This window comes from Neovison vison, chromosome 9 (assembly GCF_020171115.1).
Source record: "Neovison vison isolate M4711 chromosome 9, ASM_NN_V1, whole genome shotgun sequence".
Classification (NCBI taxonomy): domain Eukaryota; kingdom Metazoa; phylum Chordata; class Mammalia; order Carnivora; family Mustelidae; genus Neogale; species Neogale vison.
In genome coordinates, this window is record NC_058099.1 from 1570753 (window position 1) to 1597228 (window position 26476).

A 26476-nucleotide genomic window follows, 5' to 3' on the forward strand; every position below is an offset into this window, starting at 1 on the left:
TGCCCCTCGAGGGAAAGTCTCACGGCCGCCTCGCCAGCTGGGTCAGGAGGCCGGGGGTCTGCTGTGCCCCACAGCAAACCCCGCAGGGAAAGCCCCAGGTTAGGCTCCCTGGATGCCCCCGACCTTCCCCTGGCCCCCGCAAACTGCCACCAATATGAAAAGCCACTCCCCAGGTCTCCCGGCCCTGGGATCCGGGCTCCACCTGGGGCGGGGCAGGGGCTCAGCTGCAGACCGGTGTCTGGTGGGGACAGGCCTGGCCTGGCGACTCTAGAGCCACAACGCCTGTCCTCTCCGTGCCTGTCTCTCCATTTGTAAAATGCGGAAAGAAAACCCCACCCCGAATTCCTGAATGCTGGGCTCTTCCCTCCCTCGAGGTAACTGCTTTAGGCAGTGCTAGCTGACCCGGCCACCTCCCTCAGGACATCCCGAAGTCCCTGATCCCGGAGCTTCCCTGCCCTGTCACGCCCTGGGACAGTGGGGGCAGGGGACCGGGCCCTGGGATAGGCACTTGAGGCCAACCTCTCTGCAGGCCACGGCCAGCTAGAGAGCTGGGGAGCGCCCACACCCCAGGAGGACCTGGGCCCTTCGTCCACACCCCTGCTAGCCTCTCGCCAGCCTCAACGCTGCTGCCGGCCAAAGGCCTCCGGGAGATGGTGTCTGAGGCTCGCTGCTCACCGCCAACCCAGCGAGCCACAGGGGAATGTACGGGACCCTGCCCGTGCCCCCTGCTCAAGAGAGACCCACGGACACCACAGTCCCCACGGGAGCTGGGGGAGACGGGGTGTATCCGCTTCCCGCCTCCAGCCACCCACAGAGCAGGACTGCCTCTGACCACCTCTGCCTTTCGGGGGGGGCGTCCTCCGTATTCAAATTTCCACGGACACCGTGGAGTGTCCCCTAAATGTCTCTATGAGCAACAAAGAGCTGCATTTCCCCGTGATAAACCACATGCTGTCCCCGCTGGAGTGACCCTGGCCGCCCGGGGCCGCGCCCCGATCAGACGCAGTGACTGGCAGCTGACATGCCTTTGATCAATAAAAAATGGGAAATGAATTAACTTCTTGTTTTATTTATACCACGCTCAATCCAAAAGCCTTTTAAAATGGCCTCATTATTATTTAACAGATGCGGCGTGCTGGAATGGATCTCTCCGACTTGGGGCCCTGGGGTAAAGAAACAGGTGGCCCGGAGGTGACGGGCTAGCCAGACACCCCGTGGATGGAAAGGGAGACCGTCTGCTCCCCCCGGGTCCCAAACACCTGGGACAACAGAGGACCTAGGTATCTCGTGACTGAGGCAAAGAGGGCTTGTCTGGGAGGCACGCCTCGGTGTCCCGAGGGTGACCCTCCAAACGGTCCCTGAATTCCCCTAAGCCACCAGGACCCAAGAAGGCTGTAGAGCCACCGGGGGACCCCACGAGCCAACGTCCCTACGTGTGGAGGCTTCACTTCCTGGAGCTTCTCTTCCAGAAACGAACCCGGGGTCGGCACACCCACCTTCTCCCGCACTCACCAGTGGCCCCCATGGGCCCCTCTGCACTGCCCTGCGCAGGGCCAGGCTCCCCTCTGGAGCGGAGAGCGGCGCTGCCTGCGTCTCACGACGGTCCACCGGAGGCCAGCCTCGCCCCAGGTCAAGGGCAGGTCGCGTCCAGCACGGCGGCACGGTGCCCACCACCCACAGCCACTAGGCTGTGTCACCGAACGAAGTGACCAAAAGGCCGCAAGGCCGCAATGTCTCTCGCGTCCCCATGTGGCACAGGCGTCCAGCATGTTAAGTCTCGCACGCTCAGACGTGCTGGGACATCACTGGGCGGCATTTCCACTCTGTCCAGCGATGAACAGCCCCGGGGCCTGCGCCGGGCCCTGCAGGTTCACTGTCTGGCTCACTTCTTAACATGGTCCCCGAGCTGTCACATGTCCCCATTTTACAATGGAAACACAGCATGAGGGGTGCCCACCTCAACAGGTGGCCAGGGGAGGGTCCAGACCTAACCCAGGTGGTCTGGTCCAGCCCCGGGTTGGGGGTTTTCACTCCTGGCTTCTGTCCAGGCCGATTCCTACACGCACCTGGCTTTGGGGACCTCTGGCTCCCAGCAAGCTCCAGAATAAACCAAGTCCCCAAAGCCCAGTGCACCGGGCTCCCCACCAACTGCCAGGCCAGTCGGTTGGTCTGTCTGTCTGCAGCCCCTGAGCCGTGGGCAGCGGGTTCCGATCAGTGAGGAAGTCGAGCTTTCCAGCGGGAGGCACGTGACGGCAAGCAAAGCCGGGCTGTGCCGCGCCGCGGATGGCTGCAGACGGTTACCCCCTCTCTGACCTGAAGGTACTTCCTCGTCAGGGCTTGGGAGAAGCTCACCAAGGAAAGTAATCCTGGAAAAGTACCAGCTTGGAAGCCCGAGCAGAGCAGGTAGGCAGCTGATGCCCATTCAATCCGCTCAGCAGACACTTAATAGGCGCCTGCTGTATCCCGGGTCCTGGCCTGGGGTCCCAGACTCAAGGACACGAACAGGGGTGCAGCGGGGAGCCCTGGAGAAACCACAGCTGTCCGAAGGCAGTATCTGGGATTTCCGTCGGCTCCCTGGATGGAAATTTTTCCCAGCAGTCCTCAAAAGGCCGGCCGCTCCGCCGAACAGCCTGTGTGAGTCGGAGGGATAAGGCAGGTACCCAGACTTCAAGGCCAAGGTCACACCAAAGGTTTTCTACAAAGCCAGCAGGAAACTGCTTCTCTAGGAGTTCCCTGCACAGCCAGCCACCTTCCCCGAGCTTCTGAGCACCTGCGGGTTCAAATCCTGCCTGGTCCGTCCCCCCACCCCCACCCCCACCCCGGGGCACAGATTATGGCTGGGCCGCCTCGTCCCCCTCCCCCACCCCGGGACCACCGCCCCTCTTGTCTCCCCTGCAGCCCGGCCCAGACCACTAACAGCCGCTGGCAAGCCTCGGGTGACATCGCCCAGAATCCGCCCAGAGTCCGGCCGCTCCGTTTCCACCCCCCCCCCAGAGGAGCGGCCTCGGAGGTCAACTGCAGCCCTGGCCCCTCCCTCCGGCGCAACGTGGACCGACGGACTCCGGAGCGATCCGAGTGGAACACGTCGGCTATTTTCGTTTCCCTGTTGCTGCTGAAATTAAACCCAAACGCGTCCCTGAACGGGCAGCAACACCAGGCCACGGCGCTCGCGTCCGATCCCGAATCTCATTACGGCCCGACCCCGCCGGGCCGCGAACGTGGAGGATAAACAACACGGAAGGTGGAGGGAGCTTCCGCCCGGAGAGGCCACGAGAGCCTCTTCCGAGCTCCCAACCAAAGGCAGATGGCGGGGGGGGGGGGGGGGGAGCCTCCCCCTCCCCTGCAGGGGGCCCCTCGCCAGCTGCCTGTGCAGTCGAGTCCCTGGGGGCGGGGGTAGGGGGACGAGGGGGAGCCCCTGGGGGGAGTCAGTGCAGAGAGGGAGGGGGCTCTGAGGGACTCCCTTATTGAGAAAGACCCCTCCCAGCAGGTCCCCAGTTACAGCCCCTGGTGGGGCAGGCCGGGTGCACCCCTGGGGCACCCGCCTCCGCTCTGGAGGATCCCCACAAAGCCCCAAGTGTGGGGGAGCAGCGGACGCCCACTGGGCTGGGCCCAGACCCAATGGGGCAGACTCACCCGCTTCCCCCCACAGTCAGTGTGCTCCATGACGCCCATGGCCAGGAGCCCAGCCTGGACACAGGGACCGCCACTTCACCTCTCTGCGCCTTGGTTTCCCTCCATCAGATGGGGTGGTACCCCCGGCAGCCAGCACCAGGGCAAGCCACGTGCCCGGACCAGGGAGCACACTCGGACCTCAAGCTGACATGAACACGATCAGGGAAGCACGGACGTGGTCCCATTTTACAGATGAGAAGGCTGAGGCTTGGGGAAGTTAAAATCCGCAAATGTGATCTTACCCGGAAAACGGCTCTAAGCAGATTTGATTAAGGATCGCACGGGGAGATCATCCTGGGTAGGGGTGGCCCTAAAGCCCACGGCAAGGGTCCCTTATAGGAGCCGCAGCGGAGTCACAGGAAGAAGAGAGGCCGTGTGAGGACAGAGCAGGGACGGGAGGGACACTGCCCCGAGCCAAGGACACCTGGGCCCCCAGGAGCTAGGAGAGGCCGGGAGGACCCTCCCCGAGGCCTCAGGAGGGAGCACGGCCCGGACGACCGCTGGATCTCAGCGCTCCGGGCTCCGCAGTGGGCCGAGTGTTGTTGTGGACCCCGGTGTGGTCGCTTACCACGGCACCCCCAGGTCGCTGGGCAGGCCGAGGCAGCCCTCCCACCCTGAACCGCTCCTCCATGACCTCACCACGACAGGCATGGCCCCCACGGGCCCTCAGCAAAGATCTGTGGGACGGACGGAGGGACGGACGGAGGGATGACGTGGGTTTTGATGACACACGAAGGCAAGAGTTCTGTCTCCACAGGCGCCCCCACGACCCCCACTCCGGTGGGACCCCTGCAACCCACAGCTGGCACATGGGCCCCCAGCTTTGACTCAGGGCTGTGGTGGGATGCGCCTCCTCCTTCTGAACATCAAGGTGCCCGGTCCAGCTCCTGACACCCCTGAATCGGGGGGTGGGGCTCAAACAAACCCAGCCAGCTTTCAGGCAGAGACTGGGGCTCAGATCTGAGCCTTCCCCCCCGCCACACCCTCCAGGGACGCCTGCCCCCAGGACCCTAGCTCCAGGTTAAGGGCACGCCTAAGGCCTCCAAACCCCCATCCAGTGGCTGCGTCCATGTTGCTACAGGAGGGTGCCCAGTTTGAGCACCCCAAAATCAGGGGACCAAAGCAGGCCTGTGGCGCCCCAGCCCCAAGTGTCCATTCCCCCTCTCCCCCACGCTCTGTGAAAGTCACTCTCTCACCCAGGGGCTGTAGCCCAGCCGGGGGCAGCCGAGACCCCCTCTCCCTCACCCACCGCCGGCTCCCGCGAGCAGACTCCCGTGTGCGGCAACCTCGTGCCTCACAGTCGGCCCTTCGAGGTCCCATCACCTTAGGGACACCAAGGGACACAAGACATCATCCTCCGCCTGCCAGCAGGGCAGCCGAGAGCCTCCCTCAGAGCAGCACACGGTGCTCACGGGGAACCCTCAGGTGGACCCTCACCAGGCAGGAAGGGCCAGGTGTCCTGCTCAGTTGCCGTCCCACAGCTCCCGGGGGTTCCTGAGAGGACCTGGGATCCCCAGGGACTGCCACTTCCCCCACACGCAAAACTGACATCCATCCGTCCATCCGCCCAGCCGTCCACCCGTCCCCGTGCGCACAGTCGAGGCTGCCGAGTCAACTCTGTCGTCGTGGGGACCGGGGTGGGTACCACCCAGCCAGCCAGCAAGGCCCCACCAGGGGCAACGTCCACACAGCACCCAAACTGGGGAGAGGTCTTTCGGGGGCTGCCTCTCGCTCTGCAGGGGCCATGAGGCCTCGCAAGAACCCCCCCTCCCCAGATGTTAGCCAGGACCCCAAGTGCCTGGAGCGGGAGCAGCAAGGGCGGGCCGTAGAGGCAGCTGAACCTACCGCCCCCCCATCGATCGCACAGCGACGGTGAGTGGGATGTGCTCCACGTGGGGGGCACGGGGGGCGTGCGCACGTGTGCACCTGTGCGTGCATGTGTGTGAGCTGAGCAGGTCTGCAGGTGGACAAGGAAACGTGGTCTGAAGTCAAGACAGGTGGAGGGTAAGACGAGAACACGTTCCTTCTGTGTTGAAACGCTCTTGAGAGACAGCGGTCTGTAAGCCACAAAGGCCAGCTGAGCGCGGGGAGAAGAGAGGAGGGCGCAGCTGGAGAACCCAGGAGGCTCCGCCAGCCCCGGGGGCAGGGGCCAGGGACCCTCCCAGGCTCCGTCTGCAGGGAAGACGCCAGCTCCCCGGTGGGGCGGGGCGGGGGGGTCGTGGAGACCCTGCTTCTCTGAACAACCATTGTGGGCTCTCAGCCTGTTGGGAGCCCTGGTCCCTTCAGGAGCTTCACGCAGTCGAATCTCACCCATGCCCCAAATATCCACGTGTCATCCCTAGGCAGGAGGGACCCCACAGGGAGCCACCTCTCCACGAAGAAGTCAGGCAGAGGGTCCGATTCCCGATACCAACCCTGGTGCCCCCCCACTCCCCAGCCTCCCTGGAGCGAGGGACACCCTTTACACGTGAAACCTCAGCTGTGCCTTCTGAAGTCACTTCTCTCCCGACGTCTGCTCCCACCTTGACTGCTGCCACCCACGGGCTCCCCCCCAGGCTCCAAGGGACCAGCCGTGACCTCAGGCAAGAGCTGTAGCTGCTGCTCTCCATCTGGGGAAAATGCACGCAGGAACTCGCCCGAATCAGGACCTCCTGCCCCATCATGGCCACCCTGGCAGCCAGTGGGGACAGAAAGACACCGGACACGCACTCTCTTTTGGCGCACAGCTCACTGGGGACCCAGGATAGGTCTCTGCGCCCCTCAAAGCCTTGGTTTCCCCCATTCGGAGAGCCTGACTGCAGTCCCCGGGGCTCGGGGACAGAGACCTCCAGGAGAGGGGGAGGGAGGGGTCCTGCAGCTTCGACACGGGTTTGAACGAGACCCCCACCCCGCCCAGAGGGCGACTACTGACCACACAGACACACGCGTGGGCGGGCACCCCTGTGCAGAGCGGTGCCGCAGCGTCCCTGGAAATACCAACCGCGGTGAAACCAGGAGACCCGGCCAGTCGGCGTCCGGGGCTCCCCCACGGCAGCGGAAGCAGCTCAGAGACCAGAGCACGGCCGCGCTCACCGCAGCGAGACGCGAGGCAGCCCCCCCGTCCACGGACGTGGGCAAACGAAGCGTGGTCCGGCCACAGCGGCCTGTTACTCAGCCTTAAAGGGAGGGAAATCCTGAGCCCTGCCCCGGCGTGGACGCGCCTGCAGGACGCAACGCTGAGCGGAAACAGACCCGAGAGGACGCGGCGTGGCAGGACCGGCTCCCAGGAGGCCCCGGAAAAGTCAGATTCACGGGAACAGAGAGGGCGGTGGACGCCGGGGCTGGAGGGAGGGACGCGGGGTTCGTGGAGGGGGTGCGCACCCCAGTTCTGCGAGAGGAACACATTCTGGAGGCGGATGGGGGGGGCGTGCCCTTAAAAACGCTTAAGACGGTAAACCTGCGGCTCTTTATTTCACCACGATAAAAACGGGATGGATCACCAGGACCCGCTCCCGCACCCCTGCCACGTGAGTCACTGACGAATCTGGAGCCCCGAACAGTCCCTCCCTGTCCCCGGCCCCACAGGAGGGTCTCCGCTGTCTCAGGAGCAGCAAAACCAGCCTCCGACGGAGACGGGGGACCTGGGGGCCTCAAAGTCCCCATGACATGGGCCTGCCCAGGGTGGGAGTCCGGGAACTGCCCTAAATGGTCTCTTCTTTCCGTTTTTCCAATGATCGGGCAAGATGTTTAGGATTTCTTCAAGAGCCTCCCCTCTGGGTTGGCTTTGGGAGACACGTGTCTTGTGAATGCATTAATACCAGCCAGGAGGCCAGTGCAGACTTCCCTTCTCTTCTCCACCGGAGAAGCTGCACTTTCTGGAAATTCCAGCAGCGCCAGCCCCAGGGCAGAGCCCCGAGGGGGCACAGGGAGCAGGGAGCAGGGGCTCCATTGTCTGCCAGGAGCAGCTGGGCTCTCTCCCCTGAACCGGGGTCAGGAATGTTCGCAGCTGCAGACTCACCCTCCGCCCCCGGTCGGGCGGGAGCCAAGCAGGGGAGGGAGGCTGCAGGGGAGGCCTGGGGGGCAGGGGCGGGCACACCCCCAGCTGTCCCCACACGGGAAAGCTGAGCCCGGCCTGGCCTTTCGGCGGCCAAGCTCCCGCCGCGCCCCATCCCCCCACTTGCTCCGGGGGCCCGGCGAGGACAGGCAGCGGACTTGGCGGTCACCTGCCCACGGCACCCAGGAGCCTCTTGGGGCTGGGATAACCAGCACCAACGGTCTCACCCAGCGGGGAAACTGAGGCCCCGCACGCAGAGCCGGCTGACTGTAGCGGAAGGAAAGGTGCCTGGGACGGCACTCCAGGGGCAAAGCTTGGCTCTTGGTCTTTTCCCCCAAAATAGGAACGGTTTCTCCTGGGTAAGGGGGAAGTCTGGAGTAAAATGAAAGCCCACATGCGCTCCAGCCCTACAGCACCACTGACCACGTGAGGCCTTTCTGCCGTCCAGCTCTCGACCCTGTATTTTTACTGTCACACAACAGCACTGCTGGGAATAGCGCACAGCTCTGGGCCCTGGCCCTGGCTCGCAGGCTGCGTGGGACCCCCGCGCCGGGCGTCTGGGGCTGTCCCCGGGCCAGGGCCGCACACTCCAGCGACGCCCGGCCGCTGGGCCTTGGGGACGTTCCCACAGATCCACCATCACCGTCACACGACAGCGAACGACGCCGCCCCGCACGGGCCCTTCCTGCAAGCGAGCCCAAGGCTCCAAGTCTGCTACGGGGGGCTTCCTGGTGGAGCCCCCGTCCCGGACGGTCGCCACCGCACAGCCCGGGCAGCGACGGCCTCCAAGCGAGAGCGGTCGGGCGGACGGGCGCCCCGGGAAGCCCCCGGCACGGTCCCCTCCGTCCTGTGTTCACTCACGTCTCCCTCCCCCCACGTCCTCACGCCAACGGCCGCCAGGCCCCGCGCGGAGCCAGGCACAAGGGCGCCCCGAAGGCACATACCCCAAGCCCACCCCCATGGGGAGAGACGGTTCGAGCTGGGCTCCTGGGCTGGGCCTGCGAGGCGCCGCCCGCCCGGCTGTTATTTTTGAGAGCAGGGGGGCGGCCGAGGGAAGTGAGAGTGCAGCCGAGCGGCGCAGGGGTGGGGAGGGCCGCGCGGCCCGCCAGCTGCAGAGCCACCGGGTGGCCCGGGGCGGCCCAGAGCACGGGGACCCGGAGGCAAGCCCCGGCGGTCAGAGGCTGATGGAGACACACAGGGCAGAGAAGGCACGATGCAGGCAGACACGGGCGTGTGGGGTCTCGAGCCGCAGGACGCCGGGGGCCCCGGACGCCGACTGGGAGGGACTGTGCCCGGATGCCTTCGAGGGGGCAGGGCCCGGCTGACACCCAGAGGCCCGTCCTTCCCAGGAAATGCCGCTCGTGGCTGCAGGGTCACAGGGAAGAATCATAAACCCAGCCGCCCCAGGGAGACGGGGTCTGCTCCCACACACCCTGTCGCTGGAGCTCAGGGACGTCAGAGCTGCCCCTCCCAGGCCCAGAAAGTTCTGGCCTGTGGGGGATTTCATCATCCGGCCACTAAAACGCTAACCACGAGAGACTGAGCCGTCCTTCCCCGCCTCCCCGGGTCCCTGGAGAGGCCTCCACCACTGATCCAAGGCTGGTGGCCCAGGGGCTCGGGGCGGGCAGCTGCTCACCCGGGAGGCTGGCTCAGGGAGCTTCACCCCGAATCCTGTCTCCCAAGTACTGGCACTGCCAACTGCTTCCTCGAGCCAGGAAACCAAGCAGGGACCGGAGAGGAAAGGGGAAGCTAAGTGCCCTCGCTTTCCTCCTCTCGAGGAGGCGGCTGACACCAACAGTCACAGAACAGGGAGGTGCTCCTCGGTCAGGGCGAGGCACTTTCCTCTCTCCAGATGCTTACTCCGTGGGACCTTCTGCCAGCCCAGGCCCGTGGCGCTTCGTCACCCGACTAGAACACCCTCCGTTCAGTAAAGGAGTCCGGGACCAGGAAGAAGGCATCTCTGGTCAGAGAGACGGGGTCCAGATTCAGGGTCCCGGACTCTGAAAAAGGGGTCCTGGACCCAGAGAGGAGTGTCAGATCCAGGGCGAGGGAGGCTAGTGGCAGCTCCCCCATGGCTGCACTGAGCCAAGCCCCGACCTTGCCAGGCCAGAGTGTGAAAAGCCCCCAGGGCCAATACCAGCTGAGAGCGGGGAGCACCAGGCAGGGGAGGTCATGGGGAGGTGCTTGAGCCCAGCCACCCTGGAGGAGCCCAAGAAGGGGGAAGCAGCAGGTGCTCGGAGAAGAGGGCAGTCACACGGCTGGGCACCCCGGGGCCGTTCCAAGGCTGACCGCAGATGCTTGCTCCAGGAAAGGCACGTAAGCAGAGGGTTCCGCTCCATCGCCCACGCCCCGGCAGACATCACTGATACACACAGCCGCGGAGCAGCCGCATGCAGGGACCCTCCCTGACCTTCCCAGGGCCGCTCTTCAGTCAGGCCGGGCCCAGGACCAAATCGGGAACCCTCCACAGAGGGCTAAAGGTCTGTCTGTGCCTGAAAGGCCAAGGGCAGCACAGGAGGAATGGGGGCTCTCGTGGACAGTCCAGCTCCCTCCGGTGAGAACCTGGGAGGAAGAGGGCGAGGGTCTAGGGCCCCACAGTCTGGAACGCCCTCTCCCCTCTGGCCAGACCTCCGACTACCTTGGGATGGAAAGCACCAAGACAGCGAGTGCCCCCGCCCCGTCCCCAGGCCCCACACTCAGGACACGGAAACCACATTCACTGCTGGGGGGGGGGGGCGGAGGGGGCGGGAGGGGGGTCTACACAGGAGCAGAGGCTCCAAAACTCATGGGTGGGCACAGAGAGAGCACTGAAGAGCAAGGAACCGACCAGGGCCCAGGGGCTGGGTGCAGAGCAGCTCTGTCCCCCACAGTCACCACCCCCCCGGGGTGCCTGGGCTGCCCGGGGGGCCACAGGTTGGGGGGCCGCAGGCTGGGGTGGCCGGGGACGCCCACCCACACCCCACCTCTCATCTCTCCAGGCACTGGCAGGAGAGGTCTCGGCCCCGACCCTGCAAGGCTCCCGGGAACCAGAAACCCCACCATCTCAGGGATGAGTTTCCCAACAAGGAGGAAACGGAGAGGCCGGTCTGGGATGAGTGCTGCTGGTCAGTTAATTCCTTGAACTGTTTTCTAGAAATCGTCGTTTCTGATTTTTCGGGGGGGTCTCCCCTTCCATTCCTGGTTTACTAAACACGCCCTGCCGGCCTCAAGGTCACGGCGCAGGCTGAACCCACCGGCCAGGTGTTCCCCGTGCTTCCCGGCACCTGAGGTCCTTCCTGGGCCCCAGGGTCTGACGCACCTGTCCCTGTGAGGCCCCGAGGCCCACGCTGATTTCACAGCGGTCGGGACACGGTGAAGGTCTCCACTCGGCCCACGTGAAATAGCGGAAAGCCTCAGGGGACAGGCGTGGCAGTGACAAATCAGGCTCCCGGGCGGAGAGGAGGGTGACGGCCCCAGCTCCGCGGGGACGCCCACGACACCAGCCATGCGCACAGCGTCCTCCGGGCCGCAAACAGACCAGCGAACCTTCACTCTGTACCCACGTGTCTCTGGTCCCATCCACACCAGGGCCTGCGGAAAGCAGGGACCACACAGGGACAGGCCATGACCCTCCAGAGTCCTGGAGCAGAAGGCAGAGCCCAGATCCCCCTCAAGGGACACGGCACACAATCACGGTCCCCTTTCTCCTCCCTGCTAGGCACCGCCTCCAACACAGGCCCTGGTGGCTCTCGGAAGCGGAGGACAGGGTAAGGGGCATCCCGGGTCTCTGACACCAATGCACTGTCCACCAAGGGTGCCCCGTGCTCTGACAGCCCAGGGCTCAGTCTCGGGGTCCGCCCCACCCGAGCTCGGGCCTTGAGAACGAGGCACCGGGCAGCTGGCTCACGTGCGGCCCCCGGGGTCGCGGCAAACACTCCTGGCTGAGACAGTGACGAGGCCGGCGAGTGACCCTCCCCGGAACCCGCTGCAGCGTTGTTTCCTGATTAAAGCCTTACTGAATCGATAGCAATAAAGCGGTCTCAGAGAAATCGATCGAAGCAGAGCCCTTTTTAAGAAAAACCACTCTTTCCACAAGCAAAAATCACTTAAAAATAACCCACGCGACTATTTAGGGTTTTGCGGCAGTCTTGCTGGGTCTGCAAAGGCCCTCGTGTTACCTGGAGATGAATCCAGGACCCCGGAGATGAACCCGGGGACCCGCACTTCCCCAGGGAGCCGGATTCGGCCGCGCCGGCCGCGTGCTTCTGAGAAATGAGGACACCTGTTTACAACCCGAATAAACCGTGCGCTTACGGAGGCAAAACCCTTAGTGATTGAGAAGGTCGTGCTCAGGGAGAGTCTGGAATGGAGCCCCATGCTAGGGGGAGGTGTCCGTCACCCTGGCCGGGGGCCCTGGCCCCTTAGAGGCCTGCAGAGTTTATCCCACCAAGGCCAGGGCCAGCCCCTCAACCCCCAGTCCAGCCTGGACACTGACATGGTCAGCCACACAGAGACCGGAAAAAAAGCAGGAAATCCAGAGCCAGACGGAGAACGGGGCGGGGCTGAAACGTCCCCCAACCCCCGGTCAGGGCAGATTCCAGACAGACCGCTGGGGGAGCTGGGCCTTCCCGGGCCGCTGGCCAACAGCAGACCTTGAGCCCCAGGGGCGAATCTGGACAAGCCCCACCAGCTCCCCCACTGTCCGAGCCCAACATCAGGGCACCCTCCTCATCATCCCACATCCGGGCCGCCACCGGCCCGGCCCCTGACTCCCCCAGCACCCCAGAGCCCGGAGCTTCTCTCCCTTCTCCAGGCGCGGGCCTAAACAGTTTTCCTGCTGGGGTGACCACATCCGTGTCCTCCCCAGCCTCAGGCTCCCGGACTGCTGACTGTGGCCTCCGATCCCGTCCCAGCGCTGCGGCCAAGCAGAACCTTCTAGAGCCAAACCCAGGACATCATACTGTCTCTGGCCCCCTTCTGCACCCCAGGTGAAGCCTCTTGCCCACCCACTGTCCTGCCTACAGCCTGGAAGGCCGTGGCTCCGAGCTCCTCCAACCTCCCCCAGAGCTGACCGCGGCTCCCCTTGGCGGCCCCCCAGAGTCTGAGCTCCTGGAAGGACCTGCCGGGCCTCCCTCATCTTTCACTCGCCCTGAGGGCCAAAGGATCACAGGTAACAGGTGCTCGTAAATGTTCCCGGTGAGCTGCGGGGCCTGTAGGAAGAGCCCCAGGGAAAGGCCTGGGAAGAGGAGGCCCGACAGGCAGCCGGGCAGGAAGCCGCCACCCCCAGAATCCGGTTGCCGGGAAGACCACCACCCCTCCCAGAGAGGCCTGGAGCCCTATTACATCCCACAGGGACCCGTATGGAAACCAGTGCCCGTGGGTCCCCAAAGCTCCTGTCACAGGAAGCAGCAGTGTCCAAACCACAGGAGGGGCCGACCCCCAGGCTCCCGGGCCTCTGGGGACCTTGCCTGCGCACACGGCAGCACGTCTCACAGGTGAGCCCACTGGGGTGCGGGCGGGGGCAGGGGAGGGGTCACTGAGAAGCGTGTCCAGGGGCGCACGTGGCCACGTCAGCGGTGGGACAGGTCCCGGGCCCAGCCCGGTTCCCGATGCTGCCATGATGGCCCTTCTTCCGCTGAAGGAGGAAACACAGCCAGGGCGGCCCGTGGATAAGGGTCCCCTAGGCCCACGCAGGCTGCAAAGACACGGGCTTCTCCCCTGAGCCACGCACACCAGCAGCCGCCCTCGGACCCAGCAGGGCAGGGACAAAGGCTCCGGCCTGCACCGTCGCCGGCACGGGGTCCTCAAGGCCAAGCGCCCCTCCATGTGCGGGGCAGGGGGTGGGCGCGGCTGGTCCCGAGCCCCGCGCAGCGGACGGCCCGCTGCCCCGACTGTCCTGCCAGCCCCAGCTCTGCTGCCCGGCAGCCCGGCCGGCGAACAGATGCTCCATTTAAGCAGCTGAATTACCACAAGATACGCCCCGAGCGACGGCAGGCCGATTTCCCCCAAGCTTTATTTGCATGAGGAGGTAGTGGTACGCGAACATTCTCTCTTCTCTTTTTTTGACAAACAAAAAAAATTCACGACACACACGAGTTAAGAGAGAAAAAGACACCGGCGTGCGGCACAGCAGCTGCCGAGGGACGGCGTCGACGGCCCTCCCCCCCACACACACCCCGCTCACACAACTCAGGAGCCCCAGGGCGCCACGTGGGATAGGGTGCCGGGCGCAGGTGGGCGGGTGGCCACGGGTCTGAGTCCCGCGTCCATCCCCTCCCTGCGAACTCGGACCAGCTCCCGCGCTCCCTGAGCCTCAGCCTCGGAGGCTCTCCCGGCCGCCGATGGCCTCCGCCCTCCGGGCCGTCCTCCGCCGGGGCCAGGTCCGTGACCACCAAGCACCTCAGTCCTGCGACGGACTACCACCACCCACGCGCCACGGGCAGCCCGGGAGCGGCCCAGACCGGGCACAGCACAGCAGGTGACACGTCACGCCCAGGGAACGCCGGCTGGATCCCCCGCCCACCACCCAGAGGCAGGCGGGGTCCCGGCACCGGCCTGCACGTCCCCGGGGCCACCGCAGGGCAAAGCAACAGAAAGGCTGAGTACCGGAGCTGCTCCGCTGGGTGCCCAGGCCGGGGCTTGTCCCACCATGCAGGGCACAAGCTCCACCAGCTGGAGGCTCAGGCAGGAGGGAGGGCGTGGGACGGGGACCCGGGGACCCCCGTGCTGGTCCACAGTGTGGTCCCTGGCATGAACGGCAGCAGCCGGCCAGGGGGCAGCCAGGGCTCCCACAAGGAGACAGGGTGGGCAGAGTTCCACAGGCAAAGCCCGGAGCCCTCCGCCACCGCAGGAGCGTGGATGCCAGCCCCAAAACAGGGGGCAGAGGGCATCGCCCAGACTTGTCTGGACTGCGGACAGGCACGAGACGGGAGCCTCTGGCCGGACAGCCAGCCCAGACAGCGGACCGCACCTGGCCTCCTGACCCCAGCGTCCCCTCGGAATCGTTCACACTCGCACCTAACTCCAGAAACGAGCCCCAGAAATGCGGCTGGGCTTCCGAAGCCCCTGCGGGGCCGGAGCAGGTGCGCACCCGCCGCCTGCGGACAGCGGGGTTCACAGCCTGGACTCGCCGGCTCCGGCATTCACTCCCAGACACCGCGTCGGCCCCCGTGGCCCCCGTGGGGGAGACTGGCAGGAGCCCCAGGCCGGAGGGAAGACCCACGGGAGGGGCGGCAGGGAGGCTGCGGGAGCGCGGCCGCGGACGTGGGGAAACCGGCTCTCCCAGAGACACGGAGAAGATCCACATCCCGACTGAACGCCGAGGCCTCCTCTGCGTGGCTCCCGGACACCACCGCGGCCATCGCTGCTCTCCTGCCTTTGCCGGGTGGCGGCAGGCACGCGACGTGTGAGCCAGAGCACAGACTCCCGCAGCAGGCGCGGGCCGGCTTCCCGCGAGAGAGGACACGCGCGCAGACCCCCACCGCCTCCTGACACCCGGGCCGCGGGACCCCTTCTCGTTCGAGGGGAGACTCTGGGTGCCCCACGAGCCCTGCTCCCATCCACCCACGGAGGCACCGAGAAAGGACAGTCCCACGCTACGGGGGGACAACCGACGCCCGATGCCTCACGGGCTCCCTGGACCCATGTGTCTTGGCCCCAGCTCTCCCGGCCACCCTGTTTCACGGACTGTCAGAGCCTGGAGCAGAGGCAGCCGTTCCCTGACTCCTCACTCCTGGAGGGGGAAGGCACCTCGGGGCATGCCCGCCCCAGTGCCCTGCGTCCTGGAGCAGCGCGTACCCAGGGGTGCACCCACCCAAGAAGGGGCCCGAGAAACGGGCCACGTGGGAGGCCACATGGGGTTGACTCACCCTCCAGGCCCAGCAGGGCCTTTCAGGGGCCCAAATGTGTGCGAGCTCAAAGACGATATTCAAATATATGCTATTAGTATCCTGACCTTGACGTCAACCCAGTCATAAACGCAGGACTTTTAACGTCTCTTGAGAAAGGGGGAGGCCACGGGCAAAGGCGTGCATGGCCCTCGAGAGTCACACGGTGGCCCTGCGGGTCCCCACCACGGCCAGCACAGGCTCCAGGCCACGTCCCCAGGGCATGCACTCACCTGCCACGGACTCCTCCCAGCCCCACAAGGAGATGCTACTTTTCTGGGTCAAAGACACGTAATGAAATCTACGGTCAGCGACTCTGTTCCTTCGCCGTGATGTGCCACCAGTGCCACGATCTGGATCCAGAGCCTTGTGGCCCCAAACACAAGGCCACACCAGCCCGGTGCAGCCAGCCCGGGTGCCCTCTCCCCAGCCCAGCTTCCACCTGTGCCTGACACGCGCGAGCAGGGAATCACGCCAGCCTCCCCGGCCCTCGCGCTCTCCAGTCCGGCTTCCCTCCCCAGCACGATGTCTCTGAGGCTCAGCCACACTGTTTGCCTTTGCCTGTTCATCCACTGAGAAGGATGCCAGTTTTCATACCCATCCTACAGAGGGGGAAACTGAGACCCCACAACAGTGCAGCGCGAGGGCCCACCGTGGTCAGCAGGGAAGCCAGGACCCCAGCCCCGAGCCCTCGCCACCCCGACTGTGCCCGGACACCTCGGGGGGCGGGGAGCCCGGCCCCCTGTGCAGCCAGGAGCACGGAGGCCCGGGGGAGCAGCCCTGGGGCAGGCCCCCAGGAGCCCGGTCACACCCCACTGCCCGGGCGCAAGCCTGCTTCCGTTGAGCTCTGGGCTAAAAACCAATGAGACGGAAGGTTCAGAGTCAGTTCCCACGCGAAGCCCGTCATCCACGGAGGAAAACAGCTCGGATCGCAGTGGTCTCGTCCCTCCCTGAAAGGACCGTCCGTGACGTTCGCTCCTGTCCCCGCAGCCAGATGAGCCGGGGGCCGGGGGGTGGAGCCCAGTCCCCCATCCCGGGCGTGGAGGGACAAATTAAGAGTGGCAGGAGCTGGGACGCCTGGGTGGCTCAGTTGGTTAAGCAGCTGCCTTCGGCTCAGGTCATGATCCCAGCGTCCTGGGATCGAGTCCCACATCGGGCTCCTTGCTCGGCAGGGAGCCTGCTTCTCCCTCTGCCTCTGCCTGCCTCTCTGTCTGCCTGTGCTCGCTCTCTCACCCTCTCTCTCTGACAAATAAATAAATAAAATCTTTAAAAAAAAAAAAAAAAGAGTGGCAGGAGCTGAGGGCAAGGCGGGGAGGGAGGGTGTCAGGATGTGGCTGCCATGAGCACCGGGACCAGAACCTTCTGCCACCCCAGGGGCCCGACACGGGATGTGAACAGACGAAAGCTTCCTGAGGTGTCCTGTGTGCCCGGGACATGTGGCGACGCCCCCAGGAACCAGACACCTGCTTACAGTTAAAAGCTGGGATGGTCCCTGCTCCAGCCGTGACCACTGTCACCAGGGCACCTCCCCGTTCCTGGGGCAACACGGAGGCCTCCCAGCACACAGCCCGCCATCCCCAGAGGCCAACGCTCACAGAAGCCGTGCCACGAACCACAGCCGGCCCCCACGGGGAAGCCAAGCCAGAGAGGCCAGACGGGGGCTTCGGAGCTCTGGCGTGGGAAAGGCCAGGGCCGGTGGGGCCCCGCACCTCTGAGCTGGGGGGACGCTGGCAGGTGGCTTCGCCCGTGCACCTCTGCAGAGGCCCCCCTCCTGGGGCCATGGGGCCACACCACCGCCCCCGGCAACATCCTGTGTCTAGGACACAGCTATGATAATCAAGTGAATGTCGGTGCAACGTGTGTCCCCAGGAAAGGAAGGGGTGCTCAGGGAGGAAGCCAGGCAGAGCAGGGCTGGGGCACGGGGGCAGCACAGGAGCAAGCGGACGCCCGGAACCCCAACTGCCCACCTACACAGGGACGCCCTCTGGCACCCGCCCGCCCACCTTCCACGCGTCTGAGACGCACCTGTCAGGCCACGGCGGGACCTCGCATGCTTCGGGGCAGACAGCAGGAGACCGGCAGGCGCCCCTCCCCGCACAGACGGCGGCATGGGCTGGGGGGGGGGGGCAGGGGGCGGACCCCCCCACTCCTGTAAAGACCTGGAGGCTGAAGAGCCCAGCGGACAAACTGGAGGACAGGCGGCAGCCCCCGCACGGGACCACGGACGCGGCTCCTGTGAGGCCCAAAGCCCAAAACACGGCAAACCTCCAAAAGCGTTCCCAAGCTCAAGGTGAAGGTGACGCGGGGCAGACACGCAGGGGTGCTGAAGCCCTTCTATGACCTCTACAGAGACGGGCACATGAAGCCCACGGAACAGGGAGGTGCCCCCACCCCGGAGTCCCGGGGCAGTTCAAGCCCAGCCCCGCCGCCTCGCAGTCACGCGTTTGTTCCTGTTTATCTTCTGGATTCAGAAACCGAAACAGTGGAACAGCTACAGGATGAAGCCCAGAGGCTCGGGGCTCCTCCGGCTGCCCCCAGGCTCGCCCTGGCCTGAGCAGGGCAGGCCTTGTCGGGGCAGGGGACAGAGGCTCGTCCCACGCAGCTGGGGGGGGGGTCCCCGAGCCCCGCGGCGCAGGCGGTGGGCAGCGGCTGGAGCATCCGCTCCGGGCACCAGGCCTCCCCCGGTACGTTGAGAGCCCTGTCACCTCCCCAGGAAGCCTCCGCTGGCAGGCCTGCTCGATTCCTCCGCATCGGGAAGCACCATGTTGTTTCTCCAGGACCCCTCCCAGACGGTCAGGGACACAAAGTCGGGGGTCTCTGCCGCTCTCGCCCAACGCCCACGGGCAAGTGAGCGCGAACACGCAGTCGACACAGAGCGTTCCCTCCCAGCGACCGGCAGCAGGCGAAGGGGACGGCGGTGGGTTGGCAAGAGGCCTCAACCTCCACGTGGCCGTGGGACCTCAGGCAGCCGCCTCGGCCTCTCCGTGAAGTGCCCAACCCGGTGTCACACTGAGTGTCCTGACGCGGGGGCGTGCTGGCTGGGCAGCCAGGGACCCAAGCCTCCCAGCACAGGGCACAGCCGGCAGCTATGATCTAGAAGACCTGGGGGGCATATCTCTGCAGCAACCACCCATCTCCACCCTTCAGTTACCCAAAGGCATCCAGTTTCCAAGGCCATCTCAAGGGCCACCTCCTCCATGAAGCCCTGCACAGTCCCTTCCCTCCAGGATCCAAGCATCTGTCTCTGATAAGAACCAACACAGCCCTCAGAGAGGACAGCAAATCACGCGTCTGTCCCCACCTCCTGCACCGTCCAGCACTGGAGCTCCTGGGACGGAACCAGCAGAGAAAGGGGCTGAGACCCTTCCAGCAGGCACCCAAGGTCGCCGGCAGACGGAGGGGCAGGGCTGCCATCCGGTCCTGGGCCCCGTCTCCTTGGCCAAGGATCCTCCATCTGTCTGGGCGTCACCCAGCCGGGGCTGGAGGGTAAGTGAGGGGCGGGAGGGCTCGGAGGCAGGGCAGGAGGGAGGGTCCAATCCAGGCGCTGGCCGCCCACCCTCTCTGAACCTCCGTGAGGCTCTGCTGCAGCTGGGCAGCCAGAGGTGAGGGGGGGCCCACTGGCCAGGGAAGGAGGCTGGGCCAGCCAGCAGGACCACGCCGGCCACCTGGGCCTGGGGAGGGAGACTTATGGGGCCAGATGTGAGGCAGGGACAGTGCCGGGCCCACATTTTCCCACCAAATCCTCCCAGCAGCCTGCAAGGTGGCCACGGGCATCCCCGTGCAGACGAGGAGACCAGGGCTCAGCCCGGCCCACGACCCTGTGCCACAAAGACCCCCACCGCAGCCCAGGGGCCGATGGCCATGGACCCCCCCACTGCCCCTCCAGAGGCCAGCAAATGTCCGCGCCATTCCAGACACTGGGGGACTCAGCCCCAGTGGCCCCTGCTGCCTCTCCTGTGAGATGGGGCTGAGGACCGAGCCCCATCACAAGCCCTCCACGGAGGAGATGAGGTCCCGGCCCCCAGCGCTTAGCCCAACTTCTTAGCCCAACTTAGGCCAACTTCTGGCGCAGGTGGAGAGAGCTTTATCCTTGCCAAGGACGTCCAAGGGCCCTGGATACAAATGGAGATGTGACAGCAGACTCTGGGAGGGCGGGGACCAGGGACCAGGGCTCCTTCACAGGCCCCAGGACAGGCCCTGAGCCCCGCAGGCAAGCCCACCCTCCGGTTTGTAGAGGCCACCAGCTAAGGAAGGTTTCTACGTTTTTAAATAGTCAAAGGAAAAAAATCAAAAGAATATATTTCGTGACACATGAAAATGATAGGAAATTCAAATTTCATTCTCCGTAAAGTCTGCTGGCCCCCCACCCCACTTCCTCGTCTCCAGATCAGCCCGACTGCCTTCGCACCAGGAGGGCAGAGCTGAATGGTTACGACAGAGCCTGTCTGGCCCACGAGGCCCAGATATTTACAGTCTGGTCCTCGACACAAGACCAGTGCCGGCCTCTGCTCCGGGAGCAGGAGACAGGGGCGCCGCAGGACACAGGGACAGAGTCAAGGGGCAGTCAGGACGGAGGCCCACCCGGCAAAGCGGCCAGACTCGGGTCTGGGTCTCTGCCTAAACCAGGGCCCTGCCACCCCGGCCCTGCAAGCGCTGTCTGTCCCAGATATCCCACACCTAGAAGCCACGAAGCCGGGGACACAGACGTGGCCTGGACATGAGGCCAGGAGGAAGAGGCTGGAGGATGTGATGCTGCCGACTACCCAGAGCAGGACCCACCGCAATTCTGGGAAAGATGCTAGAGTCCCTCTCCAGGGTGGGGACACCCCTGGCCACCCTACCTTGTGCAAGAAAGAGCCTGAATGAATGAGGCACGGGTTAGGGCTCCCCATGGCTACACAGGCTCATCAGGCCTCCAGCAAGGCTGCTGCACACATGACCCCGGGCTCAGCGGAGCCCCCATTCTCTGCACAGGGACACCACATCCAGGGCCCAGATGGCCTCCCCACCAAATGCAGAGCACGCTTCCAGGCTCCAGCCCAGCCCAGCGACACCAAAGCCACAAACAATCCACCAACCACCACGGCCAGGCGGTGCCCTCCCATGACGTGGGCTGCTGATGCCCACGGGCTCTGCCTGACGAACCCACACGCAAGCTTCAGGACCCCCCACACACAGCCCGGGGTCCCTCGCAGCCGGTCAGGCCAGCGCCAAAGATGAGACCCCAGCACACTGGCCTCGGCCACCAGCCCAGGCCCCGGGTGGCCCACTCAGAGCCTTAATCCCTGCCACATGCGAAAGCCACGGTCAGGGAAGTCCACATTTCTCCACTTTCACCCCTAAGAAGCCTTTCTGAGCACTTTTCATGGCCGACCCCCCATACGATGCCGCAATGCCACAGAGGTACCGTGTGTCTGTTTTATACTCTGGGTACATCTGACCTCTGTACGTAAAAATAACATGATTTCCTCACCCCCAAAGAATTGATTTCCGCCACACTGGAGGCCATATCACCCTGCTGAGAAGGCAAGGGTTCGTTAAATTGTGTTATTAAAATTAACATCATGCATTTCTTTTTACCTTTTTAACCGGGTCACCAGAGATTTTGCAATATGGAAAGAATTCACGTGTTTCTATTTGGCAGCCGTGATACAGACAGAAAACAAAGAGAAACGTGCACACAGCACACCCATCTACACCTGCGCACGTGCGCACACACACACACACACACAGACACAGCACCAGCTCCCACCGCGAGGGCCGCGGGGAGCAGGGACAGCCCGCAGCGCTGTGCACACCAGCACCCAGATCTTGGCTTCTAAACACCCATCCCCACGAGGGAACCAGAGCTCCTCAGAGAAAGGGCTGACTCCTGAGCTGGGACAGAGAAGAATGCAAAAAGCCATCTTGCTCCAGAAAGTGGCTGAGAACACGGGGCGCCTGGGTGGCTCAGTCGGTTAAGCATCCGACGACTCCTGATTTCAGCTCAGGTCGTGAAATCAGGGTCGTAAGATTGAGCCCAGAGCCGGGCTCTGTGCCCAGCAAGGAAGTCTGCTTGTCTCCCTCTGCTGCTCCTCCTCTCTCTCTCCCTCTCTCAAATAAATAAATAAAATCTAGGAAAAAAGAGGAGAAGAAAGAAAGAGGGAAGGAAAAAAGGAAAAAGGAAGGGAGGGAGGGAGGAAAGAAGGAAAGAAAGAGGAAGGAAGGGAAGGGAAGGGAAGGGGAAGAACTGCTGGGAACACCTTAAAATGCATAGCAGCTGCCTTGAAGCAGTTCCCGGGTCAAACGTGGGCGTGGAAATAAACGACAGTAACAGATTATAACCCGCGGAATAAAACAGGAAATCATAACGCAAACTGGCAGGAAGAGAGGACGAGGAAAAACTGGAGGTGCGCTTTGTCTGAAATCCCTTCAAGAGAAGAGCCCTGAACAACAGGGGACAGAGCAACGGCACGGAGTGGACAGGCAGACAGACACCGCCTGGGACAAGGCTGCACGTGCCACCTGCAGGCCAGGAGCCGGAGCCGAGGCACCGTCGCTGGTCCCCCCCGGCAGGCGCACACCCGACACGGGGTGTGGACCCAGCGGTGGGATGCTCTGCCACAAAGGGTGCCTGGAACCCGCAGGGTGTCAAGGTCATGGGCACCGAGGGAAGGCTGCGGAGCTGCCCCGGACCGAGGGGCTGAGGAGGACCGCAGACAGCTCCCCTGCGGTTCCCCTTCTGCTGAACCAGCACTTCCAGGGGACACATGAGTGGGTCACGCCTGAGACGGGGCTGAGAGGCTGAGCTGCGCTCCCCGAGAACAAGGCCCTTGTTTTGCGGGCGACGCACTGAAACGTTCAGCGTGGGGGCCCCAAATCTCCCCCTCACCTCCACTGGGGCGAGCCACACGGAGCTCTTCTGAAAGTCTAAGATATTTTCCAAAATTTGGAAAAGGACAAGAGGCTTCCTGTTTCCACAGAAGCGAGGGCTCCTCGGTGCTGCGCTCTGCCCTGGTGTCGCACGGCTCGGCCTCAGGGCCCAGGCCCCGGCAGCCTGCCCTCAGGAGCCCCGAACACCTGCGGCCGCCTGCAGCCCGGCGTCGGGGCGACAGCACCACACCCTCGCTCCTCCAGAAGCGTCATGAGAGCAGGACCCCGGCCACGCGGCCCCAGCCCCTCGCCAAGCACAAAGCCTGCCTCGGAAGCCCCCGAGATGACATCCTAGAGGAAGGCTCGCCCCAGTCCCCCTCCAGGCGGGGCTCTGCAGAGGAGGCAGCAAGAGTGTGGCCCCCACGTGCTGGCTGGAGTAAAAGCACCCGAAGTGCAGGGTTAGCAACCTACCCCTGGCGCACAGGGGGCCGCAGCCAGGCTCGCCACACCGAGAGCCAGGAGAGTGCAATCAGAGGAGGCTTCCTGGAGGAGGGGCCTCTAGACCAGCTCCTCCAGGAAGAACCAGGCCAAGAGAGGGGGAGTTCGACCAGCAAGGGCACAGCTCACCATGGATGCTGACGGCAAAGGTGCGGAAGAGGAGAGCAACAGGCCTGAGGCAGGGATGGGGGGCGTGGGCAGAGGAGCTATCCTGGGGGGACCCCGGGTGCCAGACTTCCCAATCTGTTCTCCGGGGAGGAGGCCTACCGGGGCGCTCTGTGCCCTCCGGGTTCAGACCGAGGACACAGCGCAGGGGCTCTCTGCTGGCGTCAGCAACTTCAGGATGTCCACGGCCAACGAGAGACACACAGGATCTCTCGTTAGGATCAGCGATTGCGGCCATACCTAATTATCTTAATTAAACCCAAAGTGGCTTCCAGGCATTTTGGAATAAAAAAAAAAAAAATTAAAGCGCAGCCTGCCAGCTCCAGGAGGGCACGACGGAGGGGCCTCCCAGCTCTCTGCACGAACACCCCCCAGCCTCCGGCTCTGCACACAGCAGATGCCCCGTAAGTGCACACGCTCTTGTGCTCCTCTGGGGCCAATAACCCAGCTGAGTTCAGCTCAGAGTGAGGGACATTCCAAACGCCATCCTCTGAAAACAGGATGTCACCATGAGAAGCCAGCACGGGCTTCTGGAATAAGGGGACAACATGGAGGCCTCCGGGCTGGACAGGCGGATCTGAGCGTCAGCGGCCTCATCTACGAAACAGGAGCGGCGCGGCCTCCCCAGGACCCTCCCCAGTGAGAGAGGGAAGCCCCCACTGTCCTTGGGATCCGAGCATCGGGGACCAACAGGACATCTTTCGTCCCCCGCTCTAGGGATGGCAAGCTCCCTGAATCACAGAGACCGGCCACACAGAAAGGCCCCCGGGCTGTTCTCCCAAACCGGCACGGCCAGACCTGCCAAAGAGAATGATTTCCTTAACTGTGAATATACAGACGGAGCCAAGGCGTAGACCCAACGAATACAGGTTCTCACGGCGACAGAAAAACAAAGATGGGGTGTCCCACCCTAACCCCTACAAGATGACCGGTGGGCTGAGGTCAGGGAGACTAGCCCTCAGCCTCAGCCAAGACGGTGGTCCCTGCCAGCGTCCGAGGACCCACCCAGAATCACCAACGTCAGCTCTGCGCCGCACTGAGGACGGTTCCACCTTAACCTGGGGGAACCCTCAGCAGGCAGCATTAAGCCACTTACTGTTGCTGTTCCCATTAAACAGATGGGGAAACTGAGGCCCCAAAGGTGGTCAACTACCTAGAATGTGACTTCAGTGAGCACATGTCCACGAAGACACACAGACGCTCGCCCGTCTGCTTCTCCCCAGCACCGAGTCCCCCTTGATACCCTTCACCCAGGCTGTGACACGGGGGGGGGGGGCCTCAAAGGGACTGTGCTGCTGTCAGGGCTGCTGCCCCATCGATGGCTCTAGGGACCCCGGGATGTCTCTGTACTTCCAGCACAGCAGCTGAGCCGAGCCACCTGCACAGCCGGGGCGCCCCCACTTCCCCCGCCCTGCCCAAACCCCAGCTGGGAAAGGGCAGTCCCGGGACCTAGAGGCCAGCCAGGTCCAGCCTCCGTTGTGTGGACCTGCCCACCCCAGGCTGTGTCCCGCGCCCCAGCCTCCGTGCCAGCCAGCCAGGAAGCCCGCCAGGAGCCAGCAAGCCTGGGCAGCCCCTGCCGTTGACAGCCAAAGGCAGACACTCCCGCCCATGGCCGGCTCTACCCTCTGCAATCCTTCCTGTCCTCAGTTTCTCCGGCCCAGCCCCGTCCCCACCCCCAGCAGAGGACAGAGGGGAGGAAGGGACTGATGAAAGCACCATGCAGCAGGACATCTGGCCCGGGGAACTCCGGGTTCCTTGGCATGAGAGAGCCTAAGGACAGCGCCGGCGTCGGGGGAGCCCTGAGACCGCACCCCTGCACGCAGAGGCTCCCTCAATAGGCCGCCTGCCTCCGGGGTCCTGGGTTGTTACTGCTGAGTGGGACAGCAGCCCCCCACCCTCTCAGGGCTCCTCTTTGTCAGCAGCCACCCCCCCCAGGAGGGAATGCCCTCATCTCCTTGGAAACGCAGTCCCAGCCAAAGGGCAGAGGCCGTGCAGCCCAGCCTGGAAAAGCCGTGACTCACTCCATCCCCGTTCTCCCTAGCGGGTTTTCCGATGTCACACAGGAATCGCTGTTGTCCACGCGGACTTGCTGTGGGCCACAGAGGAAGGGGCTTCAGGGCTAAGAGGAAGGTGGATCCTGGACTGGGCTGGCCCCCCTTGGGCGCCCAGGACCCCTTCACATGGAGCTGGGTGGAGCGAGCTGTGTGACTGGGGGAGGGCCAGGCCCAGCTTCATTCTGCTCAAGTCTTCGCCAAGTTCCCTTTAAGGGGGCAGCCAAGCAGCTCCTGCCGGCTGCGCAGACATTTTCCTGCCCGCCGGCTGCCACACGCCCCGGCCACGACAAAGGCCACACTTGACGGTGCTGCCGAAGCCTGGGGGCTGCTGCCGCTCGCAGCAAGCGGCCAGGCCCTATCCAAGGGGAGGCGGTCAGCCAAGCCCTCCCGCTCCCTCCCGCCCTTGGGGGACGGCTTCGCACCCCACCGGCTCCCCGGGCGCCCCCGGCGGGTCCCCCACGGTCCCGCCACCAGGCCACCAAGCCGGGGGACACGACGCCCAACGAGGCTCCCAGGAGTGGCTGGCTCCCCGGGGGCGGGAGGGACGGGAGAGGGGGCGGCGGCAGCGGGTCCCCCCTCACCCGGGCGCCGCACACCCGCCCGGGCCGCTTCCCGGCGGTGCCCACGGGCGGCGGCGGCGCACCCCGGGCCGGGGGGACTTTGGTCAACTTCGCGCCTCCTGGGGCGCGCCCCTCCGTCCCCGCGACCGCCGCGCGCCCCGCCCCTCACCTGGGACATCTGCGGCCGGAAGTTGATGTCCTTGAGGTCGATGGAGCCGGGGGAGAGGTTGTGCAGCAGCTGGCAGAGCAGGACGCCGTCGCGCAGCGCCTGCGCCAGGTCGAACACCACGGCCGAGGGCCACACGACCCGGTGGTTGGGCGGCAGGACCTTGCAGTCGATGAGCCAGCGGCCGCACTGTCGCCACTGCTCCATGGCGCCCGCGGCGGCCGCTCCGCCGGTCCCGCTCAGGGCAGCGCTCGGGCCGAAGTGCGGCGGCCGCGGGGCATCCCGCCCGCGCGCGCGGGGCTCGGGGGCCGGGGCGGGGCTTCGCGCGGGCGGCCCGGGGTCCCCGCTGCGCCGCCGCGCGTCCCCTCCTCTTCCTCCGGCTCCGGCTCCTCGCGGGCCGCCGCTCCCGCCCACGTGCGGCCGCGGGGTGGGCGCCGCGCAGCACGCGGGACCCCCTCACACGCGCGGGCGCCCCCGGGCCCCGGGCCGGGCTCCACGCCGCCCGCCGCCGCAGCGCCCCGCCACCCGCCCCTCCGGGCGCCGCATGCTGCGCTCCGGGCGCCCCGCGGCCGCCGCCGCTCCTGCCCCGCCCGAGACAAAGGGCCGCTGGG

At 65.0% G+C, this 26476-nt stretch overlaps 1 protein-coding gene across 2 annotated transcripts in view; it reads right to left on the reverse strand.

The window, feature by feature from the left end:
* Positions 1-26169, reverse strand: part of VAV2 (vav guanine nucleotide exchange factor 2) — a 144914-nt gene extending 118745 nt beyond the window's left edge. Inside the window, exon 1 of one of the 2 annotated variants that reach the window (XM_044264512.1) lies at positions 25869-26169. In XM_044264512.1, coding sequence (XP_044120447.1) covers positions 25869-26072 — 204 coding nt within the window. In that variant the 5' untranslated portion in view covers positions 26073-26169. The remainder of the gene's footprint in view (positions 1-25868) is intronic. The other variant, XM_044264511.1, reaches the window with a different exon arrangement.
* Positions 26170-26476: the final 307 nt, after the last annotated feature.